This window comes from Magnolia sinica, chromosome 8, assembly GCF_029962835.1.
Source record: "Magnolia sinica isolate HGM2019 chromosome 8, MsV1, whole genome shotgun sequence".
Taxonomy (NCBI): domain Eukaryota; kingdom Viridiplantae; phylum Streptophyta; class Magnoliopsida; order Magnoliales; family Magnoliaceae; genus Magnolia; species Magnolia sinica.
In genome coordinates this window covers 91,379,377-91,403,812 of record NC_080580.1, presented here as the reverse complement: position 1 = coordinate 91,403,812, position 24,436 = coordinate 91,379,377, and the positions used below count along the sequence as shown (strand labels likewise).

Genomic DNA, 24,436 nt, shown 5'->3' with positions numbered 1-24,436 from the left:
TGTCGACTCTAAGAACATTTCAACGGCAGGAATTTTCCTACACACATTTTTCTTTAGTGCGGCCCTTTTAATTCTTGGATCCTTCTCAATTTTGGTCACAGGTCCTAAAATGAGCTCACAAAACGGATGAACGGGGTGAATTTTTCACCAACAACATGGTAGACCCCAGCTAAGTTTCCACGGCAGGAACTTCCGCATATGATGTACACGGATTAGATAGGAAACGGACTGGCTACTCCCCCTGCCATCAGCCAGTGGCTGATGGTTGGTGCTATGTGGGCCCCACCATAAAGTATGTGTTTCATTCATGCCGTCCATCTAGTTTTATAGATCATTTTATGTTACGAGAGAAAAAAGGAGTTATATCAAAATATAGAGTGGACCACATTACAGGAAACAGTGTTGAATGAACGTTGACCATTAAAAATATTTTGGGGGCCACAAAAGCTTTGGATCAAGCTGATATTTATTTTTTCCCTTCATCTGGTTTTTTATGACCCAATCAACAGATTGGATGTCAAATAAACAGTACAATGGGCCTTAGGAAGATTTTAATGGTGGATATCTAATCATTATTGTTTTCCTGTGGTGTGGTCCACCTAAGATTATATCCCTATTATTTTTTGTATCAATGCCTAAAATAATTCATAAAAATGGATGAACGGAATGGATGAAACAAATACATCATGGTGGGGCCCACAGAGCACTGACCACCAGCCACGGGGCTGGTGCCAGGGGGAGTAGCCAATCCGTCTCCGATTGGATACTGACAGGTTGAGTGCAAGTCAGCTACCGAACTCACGTCACCAAGTTCTGTGGGCCACTATGATGTATGTGTTGTATCCACACCGTCCATCCATTTGGAGATATAATGGTAGGGCAGGACTCAAAGAATGAGTAAGATAAAAATCTGTAGCGGACCCCACTACAGAAAACAGTGGGGAGAGTGATTACCACCGTTGAAACTATCCCAAGGCTCACCATAATGTTTATTTGAAATCCAACAGGTTTAAAAGTTAAAAAAGACATGAAATAAGAGAAAACACAAATATCAGCTTCATCTAAAACTTTTGTAGCCTTTAGAAGTTTTTAATGGTGGGTGTTACTGTCCCCACTGTTTTCCGTGCTGGGGTCTACTGGAGCTTTGGATTTAACTCATTCTTTGGATGTTGGCCTAAAATGATCTCTTCGAATGGATGGAAGGTGTGGATACAAAATACACATCATGGGGGGCCTACAGAACTTGGTAACATCACTTCGGTGGGAGTCTTGCTACTCAACCTTTCGTATTTAATCCGCAATTGGGCTGAAGTGGATAGAAACAGTATGAATTGAACTTCTATATTGGGAAATTATCTGATTTTTAAGGTTGCATTGTTTTTTGTCATGTACAACTGTAGTGTTTGTAAGAAATCCACCCCATCCATCAGTTCATGGAGATCATTTTAGGATACAGGGAAAAAAATGAGCCGAATCCAAGACTCAAGTGGGCCGCACTAAAGGAAAATGTGGGTAGGAAAATTCTTACCATTGAAACCTTCTGGGTCGAAAGTGATGTTTCAATTGCATCCATACAGTTCATAACAATATTCCTAATGAGATGAACTGAAAACAAAAATATTATGCTAATTTAAAACTTCTGTGGCCCCATGAATATTTCAACTGTGGACGTTCAATCCTCACGTTTTAGGCTAGTTGAGTCTTGGATCTAGCTCATTTTTGGCCTCTTGTCCTTGAATGATATAAAAAAACAGATGGACGAGGTGGATTTCTCAAAAAAAAGAAAGAAAAAAAAGACCACGGTAGGCCCCACATAAGTTTCTAGCGCAAGGTTTTTGGCATAAAATAAGTCTGAGAGATATAGAGAAGGATGGGTATTTTAATAATTGGTTGCACCGGTTTTATTTATCCTGTTGTCCTATACAAATTTGCAATTTATTTATTTTTACCATCATGGAAGGTATAATACAGTCGAGCATATAGTACATTTTCCACACACACACACACACACACACACACATATATATATATATATATATATATAGGGAAAAGGTACTATGCGCTCGACCTCATGATAAGTTCCCGTGAGGTCGAGCTATGTGGGCCCCACCGTAATGCGTGTCGACCATCAACACCGTGCATTTGATGGGTCCCCTTTAAATTATGGGATATCCCAAAAATCAGCCGTATACGGAACTCAGGTGGGCCATACCATTTAAAATCATGTGAAGACACCGTTAAAACATATAAAGCACTTGGTGGGGCCCACCTGAAATTTGCATGCATCTGAAACTTGGTCTGAACCCTCATTCAAGTGGGACACACATAATGGATGGGCTGGATTTGCAAACCACATCTCAGTGGGCCCAAAAAATGGTTATGAATGTTTTAATGGTGCACGGCCCCTCTCCACTTCTATATGTGGTGTGGCCCACACAAGTCACGGATTGACTTGATTTTTGAGACATAGGCCCACGATGGAATGGTGCATCTGACTGATGGGGTAGATGTTCGAAACACATCACGGTGGGGCCCACATAGCTTGACCTCATGGGACAGACTCGTGAGGTCGAGCGCATAGTACCTTTTCCCTACATACACACGGGGAAACGCTCACCTGCAAACCAGTTCGTACGTGTTACATACAAACTTTTTTTAGAACCCATCATACGTGATGTGGATCCAAAATCTGAACCGTTCATGTGAAGCAGCACCTCGTGAAACCCTCCAGGACCAAGTTTTACTTTGATCTAGAACTTTGATGGGCCATGAAAAATTAAAACAGTTTCCTCCCTTGATTTGCATTTCTCTATGCTATGGCCCACCAGAATTTTAGATTAGGGTGAAAATTTCTCACGTGAGGTTTCATGGGATTCTGCATCACATGGACCGTTTAGATTAGACACCCATGACACGTGTGCAAAGGTGCGCATGTGGGTAGGTGCGCAGGGGAGCATGACTCTCTCTCTCTCTCTCTCTCTCTCTCTCTCTCTCTCTCTCTCTCTCTCTCTCTCTCTCTCTCTCTCTCTCTCTCTCTATATATATATATATAAAACGTGTGCCTTCTAGAGAAAAAGAGATCAACATAAATAAATAAAATACTCTACACAAATAGATGCATGTGATACATTTTAACCGGACCATGTTGATGTAAGAAGCTTCTAGACCAAATTGATTCCAACCGTTGATCACCAGCCACATATGATCTTGACCCTATAAACCTTTATTTTTAAAACATCGATCATGTGAAGATCTACATCACCAATCCTGGATGATCATATCAACTGCCAACTTTGGTCACATGGGTCCCACCTCAAGCATGGAACAATAGTCTAAAACTTGTTGGTCTACTTGAAACTTGGCTGAGTGAACCGAAGTTGGACTCGGTTAGGACTCACCAAGATCTGTCAAGGTGGCTCATAAACTCAGGCGACTCGATGTAATTCGACATGGTTCGATAGAGTAACACACCCAGTCAACAGCTATTCTTATAAAATGGAAAAATGAGGACATTAGGTTCAAATCCATCATCTAGCTGTGTAGAGAACAAACCTACTATGAGAAAATAAGCAGATCAACTACTTTTTACTATTCATTTATTTATGTAAATCTAACAAATATAAAATTATGCGAAGGTCTCGAGTCCAATCAGTTGGACCACAACTTATGGTACACCCAATGGATAACTTCCAAACAGTTGATTGAATATGACATCCAACCCTTACAATTAGTTGGGCCACCATTACGATCCTACAAAAATCAGCCACATCTACTCATCACAGGGGTCATACCAAAGAAAAACAATATTTATCTGTTGATAAATGGCAAAATACAAGTATGGTCTGCTCAATGAGTGGATGCAACTAATTTTTAATTTGTATAAGAAAACCTCACAGTGGGCCAGGCTTATTGGATGGATTAGGTTTTGCACCCACATGAAAGGTTGGAAATTATTCACTGGGTGGACCATAAGCTGTGGTCCAACCGGTTGGACTTGAGATCTTATCAAAATGTATGACCATACCAATTGATTATATTAAATGAGAAGGTCCCAGCTCCAAACTGTTGGACTTTAAGCTACAGACCCCCTAATATATAACATCCAACCCTTCCTGTGTAGTGCAACATCAACCCACCCAATAAATCAGCCCCATCACGAGGGTTACTTGGTGCGAAAGTCAATCATAAGCACTCATAGCTAGTAGTCCTAATGACACAATAGATATGATGAGGTCGGTCACTGTCTTACCAGGGGATAATTACTCTAAATCTATTGAGCTTCTCTAGACTCCTCATAAAGATTCCTTCAATTCATGAGAGAAAATAAGAAAATAGAAATAAATTTTAATAAATTTTAAAATAAATTGATCGATAATTGTCTTACTTGCATTTGTCCCAATTATACCATCAATAAAGAAAAAAAATTAAACCAAAATTAATATTTACTAAAAATATTAAAATTCTAACTCTAAAAAAAATCCTAATTCTAGTAAAACTCTTTTAAAGCTTAATTTTTAAAAATAAAAATTTAAAATAAACTTTTGCTAGAAGAGTCCTAACATGATTAAATGTTATTTTTTAAAAAGAAAAAAAAATCTAAAACTTCAAAAATAAAAAAATTATTACAAAAATCAAAATTAGTAATTTTTTCTTAAAATTTCATTTTTGAGCTGAAAGATTACGTTTTTTGGTGAAAAGGATAGATGCGGTTCACCTCAAATGGCCCATTACAGTAAAAATTAATAGGTTGTGCATCCCATAACAATACTGGATCAAAAGTTATGACCAATTTACGGTTCACCATCTTTTGTTCCAACCATGCTGGGAATGTATATATGCCACGTCTTACATCACGTAAGTGCATAAAACAACATCTAACCATTGGTGGTGGCACAAGCAAAGTACTTAAATATTGATAGTGGCGCATTTACATATGTCTGGTGCTTGAACTTAGACAGTTATACAGAAAATATTCAACATTCGTGATCCATGTACATTGAACGTTACATTCCGCATGCACCAAACTAGTGATAAGATATTCTTATATTTTTACATCTTTTTCAAACAAAGAAAAAAAACATACCATTCTCACTCAAGGTCAAGTTTAAAAAAACACATAGTACTTATTTTCCTAAGTTCCTGACCATTAATCAAATCGAGCCGCCTGTCGTACTCAACCTCAGTGACTCTATCGGCGTAGTCAAGTGCCCCATGAACATGAGGCCCACCGTTTGGAGAGACCAAGTACACCATGGAATACCAAACAGCTTTTTGTGATGCAACAACAGCCGTTAAATTGCCATGCATGCTGCTATATCATTTTGGTGGGCCATAAATTTTCACACATATAAGTATGTATACTTGTGTGGTGATTATGATTATTCAAAAAAATACCCTCCAATCTAATAAACAACTCAAAAGATGCGGTGAAATAAAAAACCCAAAACGTTTAGCCAATGGATGATGCCAAACGACTAGTTGGGTTTTAGGTGGAACATGACACAGGTTTACTAGGTTTTTCCTATGTTCATGCCCTGATCATTCAAATGCCCATCACATGCATTGCCCGACCTTACCACAAGATTTCTACAATATATAATACCACAAGTGTATGTGAGACCTTCCCATCCACACCCACACACATGCCAATATCGAACATGTGCGCGAGATCTGAGCTCTTCATCTGGTTGGGGACAATGCTTAATTACACCTTATAACTAAAAAATCATTCCCTTTACTCCTAAGGTGGGCCTAAACATACAAAGTAAAAAATCAGAGGTAAAACATTTTTTTCTAGCCATTCATTTGTTTTGTATGCTGTGGCCCACCTGAGGTGTAAAACCACCCGGCTTTTAAAACAACAAGATCTAAACAATGTAGCCCACCTGATGATATTGCACTCTTATTCTATTCAGGACATGTGCCAGGCTGAGGTGGATGGGCTTGGTTTCCATTAGCAAACCTCATGGTAGGGAGGATCTTTTGATGGGGAATAGAAAAAGACACTCAAAGAGATTTTTAGATGACTATCTACCAAAGTAGATGATGGTGGCATTACCTAACATTGTCTTTAGTTGTGTCCATTTTCCTTTAACAATGCCTTTGGTCTAAATTCAAGATAATCTAATCCCATTCTACCAATGACTCTACCAAAACCAGGGGCTCTCTAAATTAATCTGATTAAATAAATAACTATTATCTAATGATCCTAAACCTCATGTATTAAACTAGCCATTCATGCCCCACCTGTCATTCTAATCTTCCCTTTTAAAAGTACTAATTTTTGTGTGGCAAATATGATTCTCACTAATCTTCATCCACGAAACTAATGACATTTCATACCATCAACAAATAAAAAAAAGAACTTGATTTTGACCATCTATGAGACTCGAGAATGGCTGGTGCCGGGTAAAAAAGATGATCCAATCCGTCTCTAATTTGAGGGTTTTTTAATAGCCATATGTTACTCAAGACATGGAATGATGGTTAAAATTCCATAAGAAAAGCGATTCTTTATAAATCATGATCGATCCAGTATTGGTCCCAACAAACGGATGGATCGAATTATTGGTTGCACCTATTTTGATTAGATGGTTAAATTGTTAGAAGCATGTGTTGGATGTAATGGAGAATCTGGATTGATTGGTTTGAGCTTCTTGATAGCGAAAGGTCAAAATTAATAGAGAAATCATCTCCACCAGGAACATTTTAAACTATAGCTAAAAGCAAAAGGGTAACAAAATTCACGTGGAAAGATATTTCTCCATTAGTGGCTACAAAAAGACTCCTTGTACCATGATAATATACTTAAACTATTGTTAATGAGCATATATCTCAATGTTATTAATTGTAAGTTTTAAATTTAAATTTTTTATAAGACAGTTGCATTATTTTTATATATCCTCAATGCATTATCGAAATGCCGTCTAGCTCAAGGTACTAAAAAACAGTGATGGGTAAGGATGAGAATGATTATGTATTATGAAGCCCTAATAGGTTTTTTCCTTTAATTGGCCGCAACAACGATTGTGACCCTTCGTATTAATGACGGTAATCACGGAGGCTATTATGGTCATCATTACTGTTTTTGAATGCCTTGGCCTTACCTGCTTCAGGTTATGACTTAGCCTATGGTAGATGTTGTTTCATTATCATGACTTGGAAATTGGATTATATGAAATAATCAAAGTTTTCTTTTCTTGGGTAATTATAATTTTAAAATTAATTGAAAGAAAGAAAACATGTTTTTTATTTATATTTATTTTTAATTTTAATTGAGCAAATAATTTTGGGGAGTGGATTGTGTGGTGTGCTGACCTCGATGGTGTGTTGATGTCACCAAGTTTTGTGGGTCCCATCATGATGTATGTGTTATAATTACACAATCCATCCATTTTGTTAGATCATTTTAGGATGTGGGCCTAAAATTGAGGCAAATCCAAAGCTCAAGTGGACCACACAAAGAAGGCATGATAGAACAATGATGCCCACCATTGAAACTTTCTTAGGCCCCAACATGATGTTTATTTTCCATCCAACTTATTCGAAAGGTTACGCAGGCCTAAATGAAGGGAAATTGATCCAAAACTTTTGTGGTCTCTGAGAAGTTTTTAATGGTAGGTTTTAAATCTTCGGTTCTTCCTGTAGTATGGTTCACTTGAGTTGTGTATATATCTCATTTTTGCTCCAATGCTCTAAAATGAATGAATGGTGATATAATACCTACATTATGGTGGGACACAGGGAACTTGGTGACATCAACACACCACCCAGGTCAGCCCATCATGCAATATGCTTCCTTGATTTTCACATTCAACCTTTCATGATCTGTTAATGATCACTAAATTGGTACTTAAGTAACAAAGGTAGCTATCATCATCAGTTACAATGAAATGATACACCACTAGCTTTGTTTTTATTTTTTATTTTTCATTAAAATTTAGAGCTAATCAGCTAATGGTATGGTACCACAACTTGTGGTACAGTGCCATTGTTACCATGAATCTACCACTTAATGGAGGACATTGGTACAATGATATAAATGATAGGGCCCATCATGAAGATCACCTTGCATGGCTAATTGTTCATCAAGTGGGTCATACTGATGGAATCAATGACTGCCAATGGTCTGACTCAATATACAGGTGTGGCCCACCTAGATAGCCGATCTGCCTGATTTTTGACAAGGGTGATATTGATGGTGGGGCCCAGTGTTTCCATGGAACCGATTTTCCACGCAAATGGTGTGTTCAGTGAAAGATGGTACGATTATGTGATCAATACTAACCAATCTCGTTTTTGGCCATTTCTTTCTGGTATTTCTCAGGATATATATATATATATATTTTAAAATTTCTCCTAACGTTATTGAAAATTCTTTCTGAAAATAAATATTAAATATTTGACAAAAATTAATAAATGATTTTAAATTTTAAAATATAGGCACAAAATGATGTATTTTAATTCTCAAATGAATTTTGCAATAATTTCGTGAGAAATTAAAAACAGGAGATATTTTGAAAATATCGTGACATTATAGCGACAATACCGTTTGATCAAAATTTCGCGATGATATGGTGATATATACAGAATCTCGGCGATATTTTCCATTGCGTTTGCATGTAGTGTGAATTGGAATCTCTCGGGCTTCTGATAGAATCCAGGGCCATATGACAGCTCCCATGGGGTGCCTGCTTTCCACCATTGGATGGAACACACATAATAGATCTAGACCATTCATCAAGTAGAGTATGCCGTGAACATCCCTTGAACAAAAAATAATGTCAGTCCTCTAATCAGAAAGCTCAAACTTCTACAAAAAACAATTGGCGGTCAAAATATAAGTTAAGTAGTCCAAATTCATCATACAATTGAATTTTTGACTTTACCACTGTAATTTCTGGTATATGGATACAAAATATTTCGTACAACCTAATGAATGGACCAGATCTCTGCCACCTGGGCCATTCCACGTGGTAAGTAATCATCGTATGGGAACTGTTGTGCATGCACCGCATTCTATCAAAATACCTACGTAATTTGCCATGCGTCTAGATTAGGGGTGCACACGGGTTAGATCGGTACCATTCCAGGGTGAAGCTGGAACTGAACCGTTCCTACGGTTCCAGAAAAGTTGGAACCGGACTGTTACCACTCTAGAACCAAATTAGAACCGAACCATTGAAACCGGTTCAATTTCGAACGGTTCCAAAAAAATTGGAATCGGACTGTTACCACCCTAAAACCAAATTAGAACTGAACCATTAAAACCAATTAAATTTCAAATCTGTTTTACGGTTATGGCAGAGAGAGGAGCGTCGAGCGGTGGCCGGTGGGCAAACAATGGGCAGAAGGAGATTGTTAAGTGAGAGAGAGAGACAGAGGAATGGATGGGGGCAGCCGCAGCACTACAGTAGGGGTGGTGTGAATACTAAAGGGAATGAATAGTTAGAGGCTTTTTTTTTTTTTTATATTAAAATATATGGTCTGGTTTCAGATTTAGTTCCCAGGTTCAGATACACAGTTCGTTTCTACATTTCTTTGGTTCAGTTCTACAGACTGATTCACGGTTCGATTTATGCAGATCGGTCCGGTTTTATATACCCAGGTTGAGAACTGAACCCAACTAATCAGTTCTTTATTTTTTGAAACCGGAACTGGTGCACTTTAAAACCGGGTACGGTTTGGTTAGTTCTGGTTCAGTTTACAGGTTCCATGTGCACCGCTAGATCGTTCAGACACGCGCGCACGCACAAAAGTCTCAATTCCAAGGGCGAGGATTACAGTGTGAGTCTTGCATCGTTTCTCGTTATAAATCCACCGTAAACGCTGCATGCCCGTAAGCCATCCAAATTGACCAAATGAAGGGAACCAATGTGGATGGAATATCCAATAGGTGTCCATCACAATGGACATTTGGAGTGAAAATGATGAATGGTTGAAACGCGATGGCCGATATCAGAGAGCTAAGTCATCAGATCAGTTTGGATTTTAGGCTATGATATATGCACGATGGAGCCCATAATTTTGATGGTCTGGATCGATATAAATATATCTCATGTGTATGATGGATAACAACCACCACAGAGGAAAAACGTGGAAACCTTACATAATAATGTGGCGGGTCGGCCTTTCCACGTTCTTACGTAAGCCATACGTGCAGGGGAATGATCGCATACATTGCACGTTCGATCTGTGTGGGCCTACCCGTGATATCTATGTGTAATCCAACGCGTCCATCGGGTGGATCTCCATATGTACAACGAACCACCGTAGATGTTTGCCGATCCAAAACTCGGGTGGCACACACTACAGGAAGAAATGTGAAATCACGGATAAAACCTACATGTTCACTTATTCTGGCACACCCAAGTCTTGGAAAGGATTGAATTTCGTTATGAACCTCTATATTTGTGGGGTGCACCTGATGAATGGATTGGATGAAATATACAAAACACAGAAGATCCCACATTCCATCTAAAAATTTCTACGGTGGGTGTCCCTCTCTCTACGGTCCTCCATTGTTCCCTTTGGTGTGACCCACCTGAATGACGGATCAGGATCGATTCTGATATCTAGGCTTAACATAGAAGGGTTGGATGGAACTCATACATCACAGTGCGTGGGCCCCATATATATAGAAAGAACATGGTAATTACCATGTGTTATAACAAGCATTAGGGATCATTTCCCATTATAAAATGGCCACCTTGACCTTTGAGCCATTCATCTCTAACACCCATGACTAAAATTCCTCCTCCTCTTCTTCTTCTTCCCATCTCCACTAGTTTTTATACTTTTTCCCTGGGCCCCACATAGAACCTTGTGTTAGAACAAGCATGGGGGATCATTTCCCAATATTATAAAATGGACACCCTGACCTTTAAACCATTCTATCTCAAAGACCCATAACTAAAATTCCTCCTCTTCTTCTTCTTCCCATCTCTACTAGTTTTTCTTCTTTTTCTCTTTTTCTTGAACTAACATATATGTTCAGAATACATCCCACAGAGAGTAAATGTGGAGCAAAAGGGCTCGACTCAATGGTGCGACCAGTCGTACTAACGGTGTGGAAGAAGTCGACCATGGCCTTCCAAGGAACCGATGGGTTTTCGGTCTTCGACGGCAAGGGAAGGTTGGTGTTTCGAGTCGATAACTACTCGAGGAAAAACCGATGCACCGGTGGAGCTCTTGTTCTTATGGATGGGATTGGAAGACCCCTACTGACCATGAAACCACAGGCAAGTGTTTGATATGTATGGTTTATAGCCTCCAATAATGCCACATTAGAGAAATGCATTTTGTATCTTGAAGCTAGGGCATCAACGGCCCGGGCCCATCTGCCCAAGTTTAGCCCTTGGACAGCCCTAATTGAAGTTCACATTGTATTAGAGTTCAAAGGTCTAATCCAACCTTATCATAAAAATAAAAATGTATGAGGAATGTTCACATACTTTCATTATGTTATGCCTAGGAATCCGGATCCTCTGTTTACCACAAGTAGAAAAATCCCACTTTCTCGCATTATAATTGGCCAATATCATCACTAATGTTGCCTATATTACTGCATTGAATGTAATTTTCTATTTGTGTCAAGCAGAGAATTGTGATGCTCTATGCTTGGATCCAAAATTTAGAGTCATCTATAACTTAGGTGGGTCCCACCAAAAGAAAACAACCATGATAAAAACTTCGAGATGAAATATGAGTCCACCATGTTATATATATGCCATCAAAATAAATAATCAAGTGTGACCCACCATGATGAAGGGATAACTGAAACTTGGGCTATTTCAAAACTAAGGTATTGTTAAGGACAAGTGAAGATATGGGTTTTAGTTGTGATTATATGTTCGGTTTCTAGGATGTACGGGGACCATGAGGAGACACACTGGGATGCACGGTTTGGATTTCACAAACACATCATGGGTAGGCCCACATTAACGTATGCTGATTACCATATTTTGATTGTATGGATTATCATTCCTGATCATTCTAATCATTTATTGAATGATATTCTTTTTTCTTATCGAATGTAACTCACATCTTCTGATGAGGTACCATTTGTATGGTTAGGATCTTCCACTCAATGTAGGTTTTTATTCATGGCCCATTCACAGTTAAAACTGCTGAATGTGTGGTTCGGATCTGGTTCATGTACCCCGCTGGTACGATTAAATAATTTGGAGGCATGGCAGCCAATTGATTAGGCATCTCCTTCCATAACGGTGGCAATGAACTGGAAGGCCCGGGTTTGTTGGCCAGCCTTGTTAGACCAGGGCTTGTCCATTAAACTTGGGCTCTTGACCCAGTATCTAGACTTGGCTAATGATGAATGGCCCTGATCGAATCACCAAGTTAGCCATTGTTGTATTAATGGAATGGATGATTTAAAGATATATATACCTGTGAGTATTTCCTATTAATTGCACGTAGCTATATTTCCATAATCAAAATCATTTATATGATGAGATCAGTCACTAATGGAAGAAACTTCCACAAAATTCTTAAACCGAAGTATTTTAAAACCTTTGATCATTTCATTCTTTTCCTTACAGGTCTGGTCTAGCCTATTTTCAGCCTAATTAGGACCAGGACTCACGGGACTAGCTAGGGTTACACCCGGGTCAATCCTATTCTAGCCCCTTGCCACCTCTATTATTTCATGGTGGGAATCTAGATGCACATTTAAAGTGCCTGTCTCAAAGCTGAAAAGCCAAAATTACATACTACATGTTAACACATGAGAAGCAGGCTACATTCCATTAAGAATGATTATATTATATATATACAAGGTATATCATATTATAGAAAACATACGCATGAAATTAAAGAGAAATATATTCTAATATCTTACAATATTTTCATTCCTGACACAATAGAAAAAAGCTTGAAAGGTTGGAAGTGAGTATAGCCGGATTATACAAAACCATCTTCAGAGAGTGTACATTACATCCAGCTTCTCAATTTATATAAGTGGGCTCGCCATTGAGCCATCCAAACAGTTGTAATGATGGGCCCCACCATGCAACAAAAATTCATAAATTTGGAAGATCTTAATATTAAGTCTTTATTTATTTATTTATTTTGTTGAATTTGAATAGCTGAATTGTTATTTTATTTCTTCGTTAGCTGTCTACTTGTCTGTCCACTATAAAAAGGCTATGATCTTCCAATTTGGAGGGCTTTTTTTCATAGGCCATCTACGGTGGAGTGAACCCACTCTTACAAATTGAAAACCTGATTAATTGTCCAACACAATGAGATTATTTGGCAATGTGGTCAACATATATAGTGGGTCCCACATGACCCTAGGCTCCAGTATCCTTCACGCGTGCCAATGATCGCATGCTTGGCTGCATGTCTTCCAAAGAGATTTTTTTTTTTTAAAAGCTAATCCTCTTTACTGGTGTATTCATGCACATGATGGCAGATTTTTAGCATGCATGACCAATGGAATGGATTCGAAGGAGATGGAGGGTCAGGAGCAAGGCCACCTGTCCCAGTTTTCTCAATGAGAAGACGATCAATGGTTCAGATTAGTGATGAAGCTGTAGTTTCCATGTGTGGCCCCAAGAACCATGTTTGGACACATGATTTCCGGATGGACGGCTGCTTTAGGAGGAGGCATTGCAAGATATGGGGTGGGAGTGGCGAAGTGGTAGCAGAGATATCCAGGAAGAAAGTAAACAATACAACATTTTTACTGAGTGATGATGTATTTAGCTTGATAATCAGACCAGGCCATGACAGTAAGTTGATCATGGCCTTTGTTGTTATCATGGACCGCATTTGTCAGAAGCCGTTTGGGCCTTCCTTGTGCTCTTGATCACCATTAAGCATGTCTGGCCCACTTTGAAAAAGGGCTGACAGTGTTCTCCAGTGCTGACAATTGCATGCACATGCTCATTTGTATATTTAATGTCTTGTACGCAACCATTTGAATATGAAAAATTCGTGCAGCTAATTGCATGCAGGTTTATAGCTCATCCATGGGGGTTTTCTCACCGTGAAAGTATGATACCGGAAATAATCAGGCCAATCTAATTATTAGATACTAGTAAAAAATTAAGACACCCCAGATGATTAGTTTAATATATCAAGATTTCGACTTTTGTAGATAACATGAAAAAGATTAAATTTTAAGGTAATAATTTGAGTATGTTAGAGTAGAAATATTTCACATATTCTTTACAATCACATAAATTCATATTTTTTATGACAATTATGGTATAAATGACAAAAAAATTAAATCTTATTTCATTAAATAGCTGCTCTAAGTTTCATTAAGAGTTACATCCTCTCATGTGAACTTATTAAGCATTAAAATATAGTACATATTACATCCTTCCATGTGAACTTGTTACAAATTTAAAGTTCAAATAGCCACTACTAGGAAAGAAAAATAAATAAAAGAAACAAAAATCTTTTTTAAGGCGTCTTAGCTTTATCATTCACGGTATATTGCCACAAACCTTTATAGTCATCACCTTGAAGCTCTAGCTTATTCATTGGATTGTCATATGTACAATCTACAACTATTTTTCCACATAATGAATGAGTTGCCTAGGTTCAACCCAGTGAGGACATCCTCCCAAGATTATCTCAATAATGACAAAATCAATTCATGTAATAAGCAACACAAAATATCAATAAGAAATCTTGATTACTGCGATGCATAATATGCATGTCTGATGAAGACACCTTGACTAAATGAAATGGTGAGCCCACCACTCTCATTAGTCATTAGTCATCAAAGTTTACCGAGCCACCTATGAGACGATGAGTCTAACACTCTCACATGCTCTAAAAGAAATGCAACTAATAAAATGTGAGTGACCTGTCACTTTCATTAAATAGTGTACAACTAGAGAAACGGGAGTAGCCTGTCACTTTTGGGGTTGATCCAAGTCCTGGATCCTAGTAAATATATGAGATTAATCCAATCGTTTAATTAATCCAATTTAACATCTAACCAGTTTAGTAATGTATACTTTTCAAGTTACCCCCAAATTTCATCTTCATGGTTCACCATCCTCTAAGATAGCCATTACCCTTCCCATGACACCATTCATGCAAGGATGATAATATTTTAGCCACGATACTATACATGAATCCAACATTTCATTACCTACACATGTATCTATAACCAATGATAATCCAACTACTTGAATCTTCCATAATTCACATCAATTCAATACACACGAATTCCCCACAACAATATCCATAACCATGATCATTACCATAATCATTATAATTCCATAAATCGTGTATGGATGGTTCTTTGAGAAGTGACATTCATATAAAACGTATTTTCCATCACAATTAGCATGCATGTACTATTGTGGAATTGTGGAAGCACATAGAGTTAAATCAAACAAAGTATTCGCAACCACGCAACTAAGTCCAAATCAGAAGAATCTGAATTTTACGTGAACAAATCTTTGTGAGATAAAATCCATGGCACAAAGCAAGTATGCACCATGAAAGCAGAAATTACAAGAGAGAGTGTTACTGATTCGAACAAGCCTCGAATCAACTTTACAAGCATTAACTATGCCCTTGAAACTCTTAAGAATGAATTAGAAAGCCCTAAAAAATACTCTCTATTCCCAAATCCCGATTACACCTGATATATAAACTATTACAACCGGAATAGGAAACAAATTCTGCACTTACGTAATTCTTTGCGCGTGCTTGATGGGACCTTTGATGGCATTGACATCCCATCGAAGACCTCGATGGTATCGAATTCCTTCGATGACATCGAGTATCCACACCAAAACGTTCTACTATCCAAAATAGATTTTTTCGATTTTTTCGATGGCATTGAGCACCTATTGATGACATTGACATCTGCTTGATAAAATCGAGTGGTCTATTGATGGCATCAACAAATCCTATTATTGCCATATTTAAGACATCAACAACATATACATTCGTCACATGTTTCACATCATGAAACATCTATTACTTCAACGTAGCTTCATCTTCCACATGGAACTATTCTCAAATCCACATTCATATGTTCACACATATATAATCCTTATAATATTTAAAAAGTCCAACAATATGTTCATCCATAACCACTACAACAAGCATCATAAAACAACCTACAAATGTTCCACAAGGTAAGCTAACCCAATCTACATTACATACATAGGGTTCATATAAGCTAGGCCAGTGGGCGCACCTAGTAGATTAAGGTGTGCATAGGTTAAGCACGTCACACAAAGGGAGAGAGAAAACACATAAAGAAAGAAGAGCCATGAACGCTTCTGATCGTTACAATTACTGAGCACGCAATCCGATTTCCTGTAGGCCATCCATTCTCGTTATGAAAATTCCTTCAGAACTTTCTGAGCCCATCTCAGTAATAAGTGGGCTTGAATTTCATCTCCAGGCCCAGTTCTTGCACATGAAACAACCGTTCGGGCCAGCCCAGCCCAATAAGCCCACTCCATATTCAAGAGAGGCCACCAACCATATGTGAAGAGAGCAGGAATCATTTTTGAGCTATCCAAGCTGATGAACGGAGCAATTTGTCTACACGAGTGACGCGTGTTGAGAACTTTTAACATGGGCCATAATCCAAGATGGCTGTATTCCCTCTTCAAGGACCAGCAGGGGCAAAAAGGGAATAAAGAAAATACCACGACAGCCAAACGGGGCTTATCCATACAGAAAACCAAATCCAGGATAAGCAAAAACCCTCTTCTGAGCTCTCTCTCTCTCTCTCTCTCTCTGTAAATGGCGTCGTGTGTACCGACAGTGTCAATCGCAGGAGCATGGAACATGGCTTCCCTTCGATCCGCACTTCCTTCCAATCCAACCCCTTCTTCTCTTCGATTCTCAACCTCTTCATCTTCCCGCCTGAATTCCGTCCGTCTCAGTAGACCGGAGTGTCTTCGGTCCTTCTCCGGCCTCGCTCCTCACAATCCCCTTCTCTCCATCTCTTCTGGTAAGAATCTTACACTGTTCGCCCAATGCATGAATTATTTCAGACTCTTCATTCAAGATTTTCTATGGCCCGAGGACTTCCCTTGTGGGGCCCACCAGATCGTTCAGATAGTGGGAACCGAGGTGGATGTCAGGTCCCGTGGAAATCTTTCCCCATTGGATGATCCCAACCACCTGATAACTCGCTGTTGAATGCTAAATGTCGACCGTTGGTTGTATTTGTTGATTTTCCGTTGGGTAGTCAGGTACTTGGGAGAATCTGATAGGAGATATATAATACATTGGGGGTGCAGTGCTGTCCATTCATGATGGGGTGGTCCCTCAGATCTTTGGCTTAGATTACATCGTGGTTGGACCAACCCGTACCATTTCGGTCCGTCGCATTTTTATTTATTTTTTGATCTTGCATCATGTGGTGTTGCATTCTTCAATTTCAGGGATTTTTTCGCCAATGCAATTTCATGCTCGATCGAGCTTGTTTGGTGTGTTGCATAGTCGAACTGTTACCGTTTACAAATTTCCCTTTCTACAGTGTTGGGCTTGATTTTGTTGGCATGTATCAATCGTCTCCTTGATATTTCCTGTAGACAATTTCCCTTTCCAAGTAATGCACAATAAGGTAGAGCGCAATGTTGGTATGTGAGTAGTGTTTTGGCAAGCATGTATCAATGGGCTCAAGTGACTGTATTTACTAGGAAGCTCATCTAGCATTACATGCTTTGCACATCAACTGTTTGCAAATATCCCTTTGTGGGCAGCACACGATAAAGTGTGATAAAGTGCATTGTGGGGTCTGACCGTGTTGGCATTTGAGTAATGTTGACAATAATGTTTACAGGGTTCCCTTCTATTTTGAGCAATTGATTGCTCAAGCATGATCTTTCATGTATGTGAGTGCTTTGTGCTTACCATTTTGCTTGGCGATTGCCCCTGCATGACCCTAGATTGCTTGCTTACCCTTTATGGTGTGAATGTAATAGTGGTATCAGCATATGCCTCTGCATGGCATGGCTGGGTAAAAGAGGTTGATGTCTGGTCGGCAGCTGATACCCAAATTACTGTTAAGGGAAGATGATGACTATGATGATGACGATGATATTATTTGCTGTGTTCTTGTCTGGTTGGCAGCCAATACCCCAAATTGCTGAGAGAAAGGGAAGAAGAAGATGATGTTGATATATGCCGTGTTCCAGGGAAAAATTTCCATCACGTTTTAAATAGAAAATGCTGTAGATCATTTGTGTTTCTTGGAGGATATATCTAACTTGACTGTGATGTACCTATTCCTCATCTGATGCACTGCACTCAAATTGGACAAATGGAATGGTGGTCCATGAACTGTACCAGACATTCAAAGGGTCCACTTGTAGATCACCATAATAGAAAACCTTACTGCTTGGACGACCTTATCCATCTGATTAATAACATGCAAAAGGACAGTAGTAGCTTGCCAATGAACTACATTGAATGAGAGAATGAAATCTCATTGGATGGTTGGGATCATCCAATCCATGCAATTTCCAATGGCTATCCATCAACAGCTTGGTCCACTCGATGAATGATGCTGATTGTGGACCCTTGTTCCCCATGTCCAACTTCTAGGGCAGCATACCAGATAAGGAAATTGTTCACTGTGGTCAGGTTAGATCTCCCTTCTATGACTTAAGTCAACTTTGCCACCCATTCATTGTCTTTTAATCTGCATTTATTCATCATCACCACCACACCACCATCATCTAAGCCTTATCCCAACGAATTGGAGTTGGCTACATGAATCATGTTCCACCATTCCACTCTATCAAGGACCACAAATTCATCTGTGTTTATTGCATGAGAAATTCTGCCATATGCCGCTGGAATCCGCAGATTGTAGGCACGAAAACTGCTGATGTACATGTTGCATACATGCCTGAAAAATCCATTCCCAACCATCTATGCAAGGCCTTTAGTGGTAATGGAGCATGGTCTACAAGTCACAATGGTTGAACAATCCCAGCAACTTGGTTTACTATTCAACTTGGACCATTGGCCATTTTTCTTCTCAGACACTGATCAGATCGCTTGAATAATTTGGGCCATGCCCTCCAACTCCAGGAGTGCCTTTGTGTTTGTTTAAATGGGAGATGATGCGGTAGAGCAGGATGAACCGGAATATGGTAGAGGCATCTCCCCACAGTACACATGGCCATGAGACTATTGATTGGGGCCATGCATATGCTCGAACTAGGATGGATGGCTTACATTTTAACCCATGAGACAATCATGTCCATTAGTTCATCTACAGTTTATCCCAATGCATATCGATTGTTAATTGTTTTTGTTTACTACCATTTACTTTAATGGCCACATGTCAAATGGATAAGAATGTCTAATAGGTTTGAATTTTCTAAACATAAACAATCCTCACTAGGGCCCTGCATAAGAGCAGACCCTATTTGCACATCTCCCTGTCACATGAAATGGAGAGATTGCTCTGCCATATTCCGGTTCTTCTTAATACACTGTATCATCTCCCTTGGAATTCATAATGGTCTTTCCATAGAATGTAACTTTTTAGCCTTCCCTTTTGTTACAAAACCCAAACAACCTTATCAATCGCATGCAAAAGCCTGCGTTTTATGGTTCCTTCTCTGCAGATTACGGCAACTTTGATCATACTTTCACCATCATTGACAATGGAGGGAGGGTCTTTGCCATGAGACATGGGAGACGAGTGCCAAAACTCAACAGGCCTCCGGATCAGCGCCGAGCACTACTCCGGGGCCTGACGACTCAGCTCCTGAAGTACGGTAGGATCAAAACTACCAGGGCCAGGGCTCGTGCTATGAGGAAATATGTTGACAAAATGATCACGTTGGCAAAGGATGGGTCTCTTCATAAAAGGAGGCAGGCCTTGGGATTCATTTATGAAAAGCAGATCGTCCATGCCCTGTTTGCAGAGGTTCCAGACAGGTATGGGGAGAGGAATGGAGGATATACAAGAATCATCAGAACACTGCCAAGGCGAGGGGACAACGCACCGATGGCCTATATTGAGCTTGTCTAGAGTATTGTACACACTTATGTTGAAATTCATTCTAATAATTATTCATGAAATCGAGGTCTTTCAAGGTTGCAGACAATGTTTTTAAAACCTGGACTGGAACTGGCCCCGGAAACAGGTGAGTTCACTTAAAACCAAGGTCACTCAATGGTCCTTTTTTGGACGAAATGTATGTTTGCCTTAGTGGAGTTCAAACCTTCAACCGTAGAAAGCAGACAACCAATCCACGGTACTAAGGTGTTTTGTTTGTTTATTCCTTCTATTTTGATCTTTCATCATCATCATTACCACCTAAGCCTTATCCCAACCAACTGGGGTAGGCAGATTCATGATGAAAGTTATGGCAAAGGTTTCATGTCAGCTGCCAACCGGATGCAACCCTCCTTTATTCGGGCTTAGGACTGGCAAAGGACAGCACAAAACTCCCATGTGCTCTATGTAATAGTCTATTACATAGGTTGATTAAAATCAACGAGTTTATTTGGTCTTTCTATTCATTAAAAATAAATAAATTTCAAGTTCTCCTGGGTCGGACCAGCAGTTGTAACAAACTGCTCACTAAAACATGCCCAGTTGCAGTACATTTTTACCAGTTTTAAAATGTTGGTGTTCTAACCAGTAGGAAGGTTCTTGTAATTGTTCAGTACTACATTGCCAATTCAAAAGTTATCCATTTGTTTGGACGTTAATTGTTCCAACATGGTATTGCATTTGTGTTGTTTTTTGATGTGTCATGGGATGAACTCATATCCATGTATGGATTTTGGATGTTCATGCGTGCCACATATGCTTCCCGTGTTTTATCCTTTCAAGATTTTGACATTCCAATTCAACTTACATGGCTTTTTTCTTTTTCTCTTTTTGGTTGCTTGCTTATGGCCATTTATTCAAATCAGTACATGAAGAGTGGGGTCGTGGTTTGGCCAGGATCTAAGCATCCAGTCCAAAAACCAGGGTATTGTAGTTTCTGCATTTTGTTGTTAAGATTGTCTGGTGGGGTTGGGCTGACTCGCCATTTATTCACAACCTAACCAGGTTTGTGAAGGCAAGAACTGAAACTTGATTTTTTGGTTTCTGCATTTTGGTCTTATGATCATCTGGTGGGGGCGGGTTAGTAACTCTTTGAGTGCTCCTTTGAAAACTCAATTCATTCATTCATAAATCAACCTTACATATGCATAAGATCCTAGAAAACCACTCTCCCTTTTCTTTCTCACTTGTCCCTGAACCTAATCTCGAACCATCATCATCATCATCATCTAACCTTTATTGCCAACTAATTCAAGTCGGCTACACAAATCCTGTTCAACCATTCCACTCTATCAAGGACAATATCGTCAGTTAAACCATAGGTCATCAAATCCTAGTTAATCTCATACCATATAAGCACTAAAGTCTAGCATGTGGCTCTGCCATTTTCCTTCTGTTTCAGAGACTCTCCTTGCTATTGCCTCTATCCCCACTACGTTCAACAGCAATCAATTCATCTGTCACTTGGTATAGTTGAACTCTCACACCTTTTTCCTATATTGAATTGAGGGCATTCCAAAACTCTTTTGGCACTAATGGGTGCTTCTAATAAGCAAAATCGTATTTATTTATTTATTTATTTTTAATTTCCTTAGGGTGTGTTTGGATGCCACCCGTTTTTCATTGCTCCTTAAATCTGCAATTTGACTACGCATCTCTGCTAGGAAAGCTGCTCGCTCCCATTCTTTAGAAAAATGCATTTCACATGGGTGCTATCTTTTGCTGTGTTAAAAAATCCGAACCATTCATCAAACTCGCATCACGTAAAATGCGTTCTGGTAAAATTTCAGGCACATTGTTGCCCATATGGGCCACAATGTTTGTTTTAAATCCAGCCATTGTTATGTTATATATATATATATATATATATATATATATATAGAGAGAGAGAGAGAGAGAGAGAGAGAGAGAGAGATTTTTGGTTGGTAAATGCCCTGGAGATGGTGTGAGAGTGACTATTTACTATTCAAGAGGGCAGGTCAGTTGAACGATGCTGTGTGTTCCAACCAAGGTTTCAGAAACACAGGCAGCCCTCCATAACCATAGTTTAAAAACTCAAAAACCCCAGTTGGTTGGGTTGACTCGGAGACCCGGGCTTGACTCTTGATGTTTAATAATTAAATTAATGTTATTTATAGATATTTTAAATGGTTATAATAAAATGATTTAAAAAAATTGGAATGTGATACAAACCCACGGTGCTTACCTTCTTAATTAGAGACATTGCTTGCAGAAAATAGCTGTTTATACCTCGTTTCAACACTGAGGTCTTGGTATTGATCCACAGTGGGGGTGGCTAACAGTGAAGTGTGAACTGACAGTGGGGTATACTAACAAGATAACAAAAAACAAAAATGTCCAAGAAGAGGGACTCTTACTGAGAAATAAAAGCCATATCTGTGAAAATGGTGTAATCCTACAGCAAAAGTGATTTGTTCAACTCGGATGATGACTCATCTGAGTCGACTGGGATCCGGTTGAGTCCAATCCCGAATGTGAATAGAAGGTGACTGCCTGACTCAAACCGAGTCAGGACCGAACCAGTTAATCTCAGTCACCAAGTTTTAAATACATGATGGGTCCATTTCCTTAAGTACAGTTCTTAGGTAGATTTAATAGGTGTGCCACATCATGCAAGATATATGACCAAAAAAAAAGAAGAAGAAAGAAGGTTCTAATCCCTAAGACTAGATCGGTCATATGGGCTCCTAAACAGCCCGATCTCGGCGAGCGGACTGAACCCAGACTCAGGTTCTTGGTCCATAGCTCATGGAGAGCGGATTGCGTACTGAGTAACTCAGTAGACTCTGTGGAGTCCACACGTGATGTATACGTCTTATCTCTTTTACCGGCCTATTTTAGCTTATGAGCTCACAATTGAAGCATATCCAAGTGAACCACACCGAAGGAAATAATGGGAACAATGATGTCCACTGTTGAAACTTGGACCCAAGGGCTGACGGTGATGTTTATTTGTCATCGAAACTGTTCATAAGGTCACAGGATATCAGCTTGATCAAAAACTTCTGTGGCCCCCTAAGAACCAAAGAAGTTTTCAACTGTAGCCATTCAATTCCCACTGTTTCCTTTATTGTGGTCCACTTGAGCTTTGGATGTGCTTCAATTTTGGGCTCATAACCTAAAATGATATGGAAAAACAGATGGACAGTGTGGATAAGATACACATGATGGTGGCCCCCATGGACTTTACTCAGTAGGCCAATCCACTCTCTACCTGATAGTCAGGAAATGGACATGGTTCAACATTGCGCCGACCGGCTCAGTTGCAAATCTAGCCTTTGCGCGTGAGCGGACACATATACACAAAACGGTCGTAGTCAGAGGACATCTGACCGACATGCGGTGGGCCCTGATCAAACCAAGCTACCATATTTGACAGTGACTCTACCACATCAAGAAAACAAAAAGCTGCAGAAAGTTGTGGGTCAGTTGCATCCACCGTTTAAAGGTGCACAATTCGGCACGTGTTTGTGAAAACGATACCGTCCATGAGGTGTTTGTGAAAACGATACCGTCCATGAGGTTTACTTCAGCAGCCTGCTGCGCCTCCTATATGGACGCGGAGTGGCTACCCCACCCCTCCCCCTTCCTTAGCTAGGAACTGACGGGGCCTTTGAGGGGCCACCGTGATGTATGGGTTTTATCCACACCGTCCATTCATTTTGGCATATCATTTTAGGATACAAGTCCAAAAATGAGTTATTTTCAAGTTCAAGTGGACCGCACAGTAGGGATTAAACACCTACCATTGAATTTTTTTTGGGGGGAGCCACCTAAGTGTTGGATTAAGCTGATATTTGTGTTTTCCCTTCATCTAGGTCTATGTGACCTTATGAACCGTTTGGATGCAATTAACCATCATGGTGGTCCCTAGGAAGGTTTTGACAGTGGATATCAATATCACCGCTGATTGCTATGGTGTGGTCCATTTGAGCCTTGGTTCTGCCTCAAAATGATATGAAAAATAAATAAATGGACGGTGTGAATAAATACCATCCATCACGGTGGCCCACCAGAGCTCCTGTCCATTCCTAGCTAGGCGCGTGCTGGTAGTACCCAATCCGTTCCATTATCTATGGCAAGGATGATCTTTAGTGGGCCATCGTAGATGGGTGACGGCTTAAAGATTGGGCCAATCGGATACAGTGTTGGGTAGGGAAGAAACCAGTCATGCCAAGCTTTCCAATGATAACTAGATATCCTACCCAAGAAGTTTTTAATAGTAGCCGTTCAATCACTATTGTTTCCTTTGTGGTGTGGTCCATCTTAGATGCATGCCTATATCATTTTTTGTCTCATGCCTTGAAACAAGCTGGCAGAATGGATGAACAACGTGTATAAAACACATATATTATGGTGGGGCCATGGAGATTTTTCTTGCAC

General features: G+C 39.5%; 2 protein-coding genes across 2 annotated transcripts; both read left to right on the top strand.

Annotated features, from left to right (window-relative positions):
* Positions 1-11,084: 11,084 nt before the first annotated feature.
* On the top strand, positions 11,085-13,828 carry LOC131254384 (protein LURP-one-related 12-like). Its single transcript, XM_058255371.1, has 2 exons — positions 11,085-11,240; positions 13,433-13,828. The coding sequence occupies exons 1-2, from the start codon at positions 11,085-11,087 to the stop codon at positions 13,826-13,828; spliced, it is 552 nt and encodes a 183-aa protein (XP_058111354.1).
* A 2,735-nt stretch (positions 13,829-16,563) lies between these two features.
* Positions 16,564-20,081, top strand: LOC131253705 (large ribosomal subunit protein bL17c). The gene is given in 2 exon segments (XM_058254828.1): positions 16,564-16,960; positions 19,596-20,081. Coding segments are annotated over 2 exon segments (792 nt in total). The 5' UTR covers positions 16,564-16,578; the 3' UTR covers positions 20,006-20,081.
* The last annotated feature ends 4,355 nt before the right edge of the window (positions 20,082-24,436 follow it).

Bases quoted from the DNA above. Each gene is read 5' to 3' on its own strand.
- LOC131254384 (XM_058255371.1), top strand. From the start codon at position 11,085: ATGGCCTTCCAAGGAACCGATGGGTTTTCGGTCTTCGACGGCAAGGGA. The intron at 11,241-13,432 runs GCAAGTGTTTGA...ACATGATGGCAG, and splicing joins TACTGACCATGAAACCACAG to ATTTTTAGCATGCATGACCA.